Below are 7,994 nucleotides of genomic sequence, written 5' to 3'. Positions count from 1 at the left end.
CCGTATGAACAAAAAGTGCATTTAAAGAATGCAACAGAGTCAAACCTTCTGGCTGCAGAAAGAGCAGGAGCCCTGACAATAGGAGCTTAACACCTGACACCACTGTTCTAATCTGACCGAGAGATTTCTTGCTTGTCAGCAGGCAGTTTGAAGTGCTTTCATATCGTGCAGCCAAATATAACTTATTGTATCACGGACATCATATTTTCCCTTTGTAACTGGGTCTCGGGAGGGGGGGGGGGAATTGGCTGCATCAGGAGCTGTACTAATGGGCAAGCCGGGTACATATAAAATATGCAAATGTCAAAAAGTGAAGTGTTTGTAGGCTTACAAATTCCCTGCAAAAGAACACAGTACAAAAAGCTTACAACAGCAGCAGCAGCAGTGCTATCAAACATTAAATAGCAAATGTGTATCTGGCGATTTGACAAGTGCCCAAGGGGTGAGCACATGAAATGTTATAAGCGGTTGGGAGACGTTATATTTCATGCTATTAGCAAGGGTCTATAATCTTGCAAGAGAAGGCTACCTGTCCACTTGTCAGTGCAAATCAATCTGGCAATCTTTCCGGCTGCTGTATGCTCAGGCAGACAGAAAGTGCCTGCAGAGCAAATGATTCATATCATTAATAAATGATAGTAAATTACAGAGGTACTTAATAAAGTTGCTTATTTCCTTTTTAAAAAAGGGTCTAACTAGCAAAGCACAGAACTCTTCCTTCCACTAAATAGGCATTTATTTATTTAGATAAATAGCTAGATAGCTAGATCCATACTCAAAGAAACAAAGAGTCAAAACCAAATATAAAATTAAAAGACTGCTTCTTTTAATCCTATGCCTACTTCCCTGGAAGTAAGCACTTTTGAACTCAGTGGGACCAAATTCTGAGTAGGCTTATATAGGATTGCACTGTTAAACCACTTATTTAATAGCAAAACATTACTGCTCAGTCAGAAGAAACTCCCTTTGAATTCAATGGGACTATCCCCAAGGAAATTGAGAGTAAAAGACTACAGTTTATAATTTGAAGTCTCTCTCTCTCTCTCTCTCTCTCTCTCTCTGTCTGTGTGTGTGTGTGTGTGTGTGTCTGCTGTATATTCCTCTGGTAACACAATATCTAATTAGCATTGGTTTGACAATTCTTGAGCAAGCCATCTGGTTCCTTTTAAAATATGTCTCTCTAAAAATAGAACACAATTAAAATTATCCCAAATTAAAAAAGAAACAGGAAAATGATAGAAAGTGCATAGAATTAAATTAGCATGCTCGGTAGCAAATAGAAAGGACAGCATCATAACTGACAGCTCCACATGTCTCTTTGTGATATGGCAAGTGATTGAGAGACCCGACCATTCTCTCCACTGCATTTCTGAAGTGACTGCAAGCAACTTAGGACATCATACAAAGAACAACTGGTAAGAGCCATTTTTTGTTAGAGCATTATACTACACCATTCAAATAGATAATTCATTTCGTAAAGAAACTGCACGCTTGTATTTTTATTTAGGAACCAATTATTTAGGAAAGCTATCTACAGAATTGCTTGCTCTCACTTAACAGCATTGTTCCATGTCCCCTGAGTGCTTGAATTAGCAGTCAAGAATGGATTCAAAGTTGGTGCAGAAATGAGAAAAACTCTTGATAAGAAAATTATTGCAGCAAGAAATCTGAAAGCTTTCTGCCTTCTGTTGGTTACTAACTTAGATTCTTCATGATTGTCTGCCAGTGAGTTAACAGTACAATCCCTATGCAAGTTTATTCGAGTCTGATTGAGTTCAGCGGGACTTACATTGAAGGGTATTTTCTAGAGAAGGAAAAGGAGAAAGAGATACATTATATAAGCACATTAATTAGAGTTATCTGCCTTTCTTGCTAGAGTACAATATTAAGCCAAATAGGTGACATATGTTATGCTAACTAATTAACAAATTTGGTGTGCCTCAGGTGAGAATGCCTGATGAGAGTTTTTAGCTGTTCTAAGGAGTGTACAATGTACAGTATAGATCACTTAGGATTTCACTCTGCTAATACATCCTAGTTCTGCAGACAGTCCAGCACAATGATTGTGTCACACTGAATAATCTAGATGAAGATGGCAATTTTAAAAGAATATTCAGACATAATAGATCTTTCTTTTGCACAACATATAGTACTAAGTGGCTTTAAGATTGCAGCCTCATCATTCCACAGCTCCATAATATTGTTTCAGAACAGAATACGTTATCTTAGGCTAGTGCCAATGATAATTCAAAAGTCCGGAAATGTAGGAATATTAATTTTCAAAGATCAGGCTTGTTTTTGTCCTGGAAGATCAAGATAAATACTACAGTATATAATCCACACTATTATGCATCTAATGCATCTAATGTAATACTTTAAAGTAGACTTCAAACCCACAGATATGTTGCACTCACTCTGCAAATTTTCTATATAGCCCAAGCCTATGCATATTTAGTTAGATAATAATATCATTCATTGAGCTTACTCCCAGGTAAGTGAGCATAGAAATGCAGCCATCAATCCAATCCTGTGCATTTCCCCACATAAGTAGGTCTCACTTCTTCACTTCCAGTAAGTGTGCATAGGATTGCAGCTTTAGTAATCCTTTGTCATCCTTCAGTTCCTCTCCAATATTTTGATATTATTGTATATCTTTGCATTTTGCCTTCCTACCAGGAAAAGTGGGCATTGACAAGTTTCCCTGATCAGAATTATTTAGTTTTATAAAAGCTGGTTTTGTGACTATATGACCAGGTAAAAGGTAAAGGTAAAGGGACCCCTGACCAATAGGTCCAATCGTGACCGACTCTGGGGTTGCGCGCTCATCTCGCATTATTGGCCGAGGGAGCCAGCGTATAGCTTCCAGGTCATGTGGCCAGCATGACAAAGCCGCTTCTGGCAAACCAGAGCAGCACATGGAAACGCCGTTTACCTTCCTGCTGTAGCGGTTCCTATTTATCTACTTGCATTTTGACGTACTTTCGAACTGCTAGGTTGGCAGGAGCTGGGACCAAGCAACGGGAGCTCACCCCGTCACAGGGATTCAAACCGCCGACCTTCTGATCAGCAAGCCCTAGGCTCAGTGGTTTAACCCATAATGTGACCAGGAGCATTCTACAAATGCGTTTAATTTTATGGGTACCAAGATCCCATTTTGGTGTAGTGTTTTTTTGTTTGTTTGTTTTTACAAAGAGGTACAGTATTGGAATAGTAGTCAAAGAAGGTGGGTGGAGTGTCCTTTCATGTTGATCACATGGCTTGAGTGCAAGAACTTTCTCCACAGCAGCTCAGCAAAATGTCAAGCAGTTTGAGATGCAAAACATTATTGAATTGCATTGCATATTGCAATAGAGGCATACATTGAAAGCAGCGTCAAAATCATATGGGGTGGTAGTCAGAAAATATAGCAACTACAATCAAGATATGTCTGTTCTGAGTGCTGGAACCTAAATGTCTTTTCCTGAGTTATGTAGCGATAAGGACACTGAAGTGGTACAAGCATGACATGTCCAGATATGTACCCCACTATCTGCCAAGTTTTCTCTGCCACACATACTTTGAAGATAATGTTTCTTGAATCTAGAGGTCATTTCATTGTTTCATCCTTGTCCAGAACTATTGGCTTGTCATAGTGTGGTTCACAGAATGCCTCTTTAGGTTATAAAACATACGTTCCTCCAATCCAATTGTCAAGTCACTTTGGCCCTTGTCTGTAAAAAACTGTACAGAAGCATATATCAGTCAAGATGCAATTCTGATATTATTAGAAATTATGAAAATCAGGAAGAGGGGATTTGAGGAAGTCACTAAGTCAATGTTAAGAGATTTAGACATTCGTCTGTTTGTTTTCTTTTTGTTTTCCTTTTCCTTTTTAATCTTTTATTCTTTCTCTTTTTTAGATTTTAATGTAATTATGGAAAATTAGCTGGGTGGACACCCGCTCTTACCTTTCCTTATCATACTGGAGCCTCTGGTGGCAGGGGGGGGGGGGGGTTCTGGAGGTGGGAGAGTGAGGTGGGGAGAAGCTCAACTATAAAATGGACCACCTTCGACTGCTCACCTTTCATGAGACTCTCTTGTGGCAGAAGGGGACTCGTGGAGGGAGGGAGGGAAGAAGGGGGAATATGTTTTGTATTTTCTTCTCTTTATTATGTAAAATCAATAAAAATTATTATAAAAAAGAAAGAAAGGTGCAATTCTGTACACACTTACCTGAAAGTAAGTGCCATTCTCTAAAGTGGAACTTCTGAGAAAACATGCAAGGGGTAGAATTGAGTTAGAATAGAGTTCCTGGGGTCTCCTGAGGGCATTTTGCTCTCTGGGGCAGAAGAACAAATGCATATTGCATCCCAAGTCAAGGTAGATAATATGCAAGTGACCAGTTAGGATTTTTTGGGAACTGGCAGCAGGAAATCCCACAAGCGCCTCTCCCCCACCCTGCCAATAAAAATGGAAAAACAACTAACAGCTTGCTGCCCTTTCATGATACCCCAAACCAGCGGCCTCACTCTGCCTAGCCTTAGATGCTTCTGTATGTGGAGGATCTCCCTTAACGCTACAGCTTCAGATTGTGCCTTGAGTCTTCTGCCGATTGCAGTTACAGAACTGGTGCTTGATCTTCTGGTTTGCTGATCTTCATTTCATGTGACTTTCTTCTGCATTTTGTGGTGGGGCAGATGGCAAACGTTGCCAAAGCTCTCCGAGGCAGGAGCAGAGTCCCTGACAGCGGGGAGGATTAGGAAGAGAGATGGCGACAGCAAAGGCAGAAGGAGGAGGAAGCAGGGAGCTTGGCTTCTCCAGAGCAGACACTCCATTGTGGTTGAGGGGGGCTTCCTCGCAGGGAACAACAGGCCAGGACAGTGCCAGGACAGGCACTAAAAGCAAGAGAAGCGGGCGACTCACAAGGATGGAGCTCCCTGATCAAAAAGAGAGCCTGTATATAGGAGAAGGAAGTGGGTGGGAAATAACCCACTTCTGTCTAGCTGAGGCCGAAGGGGTCCAATTCTGCTTTGTTCCAGCATGGCAGCAAGTTCCCAAGCGGGACTGGATGGCAAGCCTGAAAACTGCAGAAAGCAGAACTGAAAACACACACACATGCAGCAGCTGATGAGTTCATCTCTCCTTGGTTCAGATGCTGAAAACTGGCTGGTTCATCTGCACCCTGTGAAAAGCAGGATCGACCTCCTTCCCACCTGACTGATGTATTCAACCATGCTCGCCAGTTCCTGCTAATGTGCAGGGAGTTCAATCCTGCTTGGTTTGGGCATACCAGCGCCGTAAAACCCTGCATAAAGCAGGATTGAACTCCCCATGCATCAGTTGAAGTATGTGACAGGATGTGTATGTGACAGGATTTCCCACCCCTGCCCTGCTTGGTAGCATCCCAGCTCCAGCAGGCCTAGATGCCCCTCATTCTCCCCATCTGATTTATCTTGTACTCTCTGGCACTCCAGTGCTATGTTCCACCAGCTTATATTTAGTATTCCACCAGCATATCTGTCTTAGTAGTGATGAACCTGGCATTTTGTCAGCTGATACGGACTTCTGCCAAATCCGGTGGCCCCTCAGCAGGCATATCTCAAGTGCAGGATTGTACCCTAAATTATACAACTTACATTTGGTGGGTGGACACATAAATTTCATGCTATCTCTGAGACTCAGTCATCGTGATTGTCCCTTGTCTGACTCCAATGTTTTCCCTGTGGATTGAAAGGTCAGGCAGCTACTCACATAAGCCTTTTTGTCCCAGATTTTCCTCTTCCTCAGCGATGTGCAGCTGCCCACTTTCCCCCAGTGTAAACTCACCCCACCCCAGGTCCTTACACCCAGTGATGGAGTGGTAAACTTTGAAGTAGAGGAGCCACTGGAATGCCTAGGATTGTGATTCCAATTAGTTGTGGGTTTCCTACTGTTCCTTCTTACTGTTCACTCCTGTTCCTTAGGCAGTTCCTCATTATTTCCAGGTGCAACATGAAGCAAGGATCAAGCCTCCTCTTTTGCTCGCTGGTGCTTCTGCTGAAACTTTGCTGTTACCTTGAAGTGGTTGCTGAAGAAGACCCCCAACAACCACCCAGGGGAGCCTGTGCCAATTGGATGTCAGGAGCACCAGGCTACCCAGGCCACAACGGAATTCCAGGGCGAGATGGAAGGGATGGAAAGGACGGGGAAAAGGGAGAGAAAGGAGATCAAGGTGAGCGCTTTCAGCCCTCCTTTCTATTCAAGCCAGCAATTCCCACAAGGGCCCTGCGAGCTTTAATGGGTTTAAATCTGATCAATTGGCGGGACTGAGATCAAAGGTACTCTTAGGACACTGAAACTGCAATCCTCAGATTCCTGAGCAGCTCTGGGGTTTACTAGAACGAAAGTATACCTAATAATGCTGGGAAGTTGACTCAGAATTTTGTTCTTGTGAAGGAAAGTAAGGCTGAAATATTTTTTTCAGCTGAGGTTGTCTGGATGAAACCTTCTGTGGATGCTCCACTTTAATCAAAAATCCATTTTCTTGGTAGGTGTACCAGGCCTCAAAGGGGACAGTGGAAATTTAGGATCAGCTGGTGTTGCAGGCCCTCAAGGGGCACCAGGAAAACCAGGAAGCCCAGGACTGAAAGGGGAAAAGGGTGACATTGCCTCCAGGTACCAATCTGCCTTCAGTGTTGGTCTAACAACCAGAGTCCCTTATCCCAATCTTCCGATCAAGTTCACGAAGATATTCTACAATGAGCAAAATCACTATGACATAACGACAGGGAAGTTCCGGTGCGTCTTTAACGGAGTCTACTATTTTGCATATCATCTCACCGTGTACATGGCAGATGTCAAAGTTAGCTTGTTCAAGAAGGACAAGGCGGTCATGATCACTTATGACCAGTACCAGAAGGACAACGTTGACCAAGCATCTGGTTCTGTCTTGCTCCATCTGGAATCTGGGGATGAAGTCTGGCTCCAAGTATATGGAGATGAAACAGTCAATGGTATCTATGCTGATAATGTTAATGATTCTACTTTCATGGGATTCTTGCTCTACCCAGACTTGGATAATGGACAATAGAATATCAGGGGTGGGAGAGAGGGGAGGAAAATAGCCAATAATTGTTTTGGATTTTCCTTGTAGCCTTCTTGTCAACGCAAGGAAACACAGCAAATTGACACATGCATGTCCACCCAGTGGTGGCTTGTCCATATGAATGAGCCATCACAGATACAACCCACTGATATCACTTCTTCACCAAAGCGTGTTTCAGTAGAGTCAGTTCACACATTCAGCTGTTCAACTTCAAGAGCATATTAATAAAATATAGAGAAAGCAAGTGATATACATGCACGTGTGATTCCGGAATCTGCCTGCGCTCATCAAAGACACTTGCCCAAACCTCTTCCTTTAGAAATGGGTGTTATTTACTTACAGTTATACTGACAAATAGAGCAAACAATGGGCTTCAAAGAAAGAAGCCTAAAGCAATAGAGATTCAGTAATGAGGTGCAGCCATATAAGCATTGTCCTGCACAAATAGAAGCAACTAATGCTTGACAATATTATCATGATGTGGCTTTCAGAGTGATTTCTCATTAGATCTGCATTGCTTTCTCAGATATATTTCAATGCATATTCCTGCTTCTTTAATGAGTTACGTGTGGCTTCTGCACCTTAGCATATGCACAGGATGTCATTAGCACTTAAATAAAAATGAAGGTTTGCAACAGAATATTTGGAACACCAAAAATGTTACTGAATTACAAATAAAAATACTGCTCACCCACAGTTCTATTTTTTTATTTCTTTTGTGCTGAAATTAGATTGCATATATATTCTGATCAAACAATCTAAAGCAGGGGTCAGCAAACTTTTTCAGCAGGGGGCTGGTCCACTGTCCCTCAGACCTTGTGGGGGGTCCGGACTATATGTTGCCATGATTGTGACCCACATTTTTTTTGGCAAAAACACTTATTGGGACCAACCCCAATGTTGTCTAAATGTGATTTGGGGGGGGTGTTCC

At 42.3% G+C, this 7,994-nt stretch overlaps 1 protein-coding gene across 2 annotated transcripts; it reads left to right on the top strand.

Moving 5' to 3' along the window:
- The first annotated feature begins 350 nt into the window (after positions 1-350).
- Positions 351-7,759, top strand: ADIPOQ (adiponectin, C1Q and collagen domain containing). Of its 2 annotated transcripts, none has more exons than XM_088670797.1 (3): positions 351-1,415; positions 5,964-6,190; positions 6,510-7,759. In XM_088670797.1, exons 2-3 carry the CDS (start codon positions 5,971-5,973, stop codon positions 7,046-7,048), a joined length of 759 nt encoding a protein of 252 aa, XP_088526923.1. In that variant the 5' UTR covers positions 351-1,415; positions 5,964-5,970; the 3' UTR covers positions 7,049-7,759. The 2 variants fall into 2 exon arrangements, with proteins under 2 accessions (XP_088526923.1, XP_034989946.1); XM_035134055.3 differs by having other exon boundaries at positions 874-1,415; positions 5,943-6,190.
- The last annotated feature ends 235 nt before the right edge of the window (positions 7,760-7,994 follow it).

The sequence above is a fragment of the Zootoca vivipara genome, chromosome 5 (genome assembly GCF_965207765.1).
Source record: "Zootoca vivipara chromosome 5, rZooViv2.hap1.1, whole genome shotgun sequence".
Taxonomy (NCBI): domain Eukaryota; kingdom Metazoa; phylum Chordata; class Lepidosauria; order Squamata; family Lacertidae; genus Zootoca; species Zootoca vivipara.
The sequence above is the reverse complement of the archived record's forward strand: the minus strand, read 5'-3'. Positions and strand labels throughout refer to the sequence as shown.

What these genes read in the sequence shown, in the direction of transcription:
- ADIPOQ (XM_088670797.1), top strand. Translation starts at nt 5,971, where the DNA reads ATGAAGCAAGGATCAAGCCTCCTCTTTTGCTCGCTGGTGCTTCTGCTG. An exon ending in GGGAGAGAAAGGAGATCAAG is followed by an intron (nt 6,191 to 6,509) that starts GTGAGCGCTTTC and finishes TTTTCTTGGTAG; the next exon opens with GTGTACCAGGCCTCAAAGGG.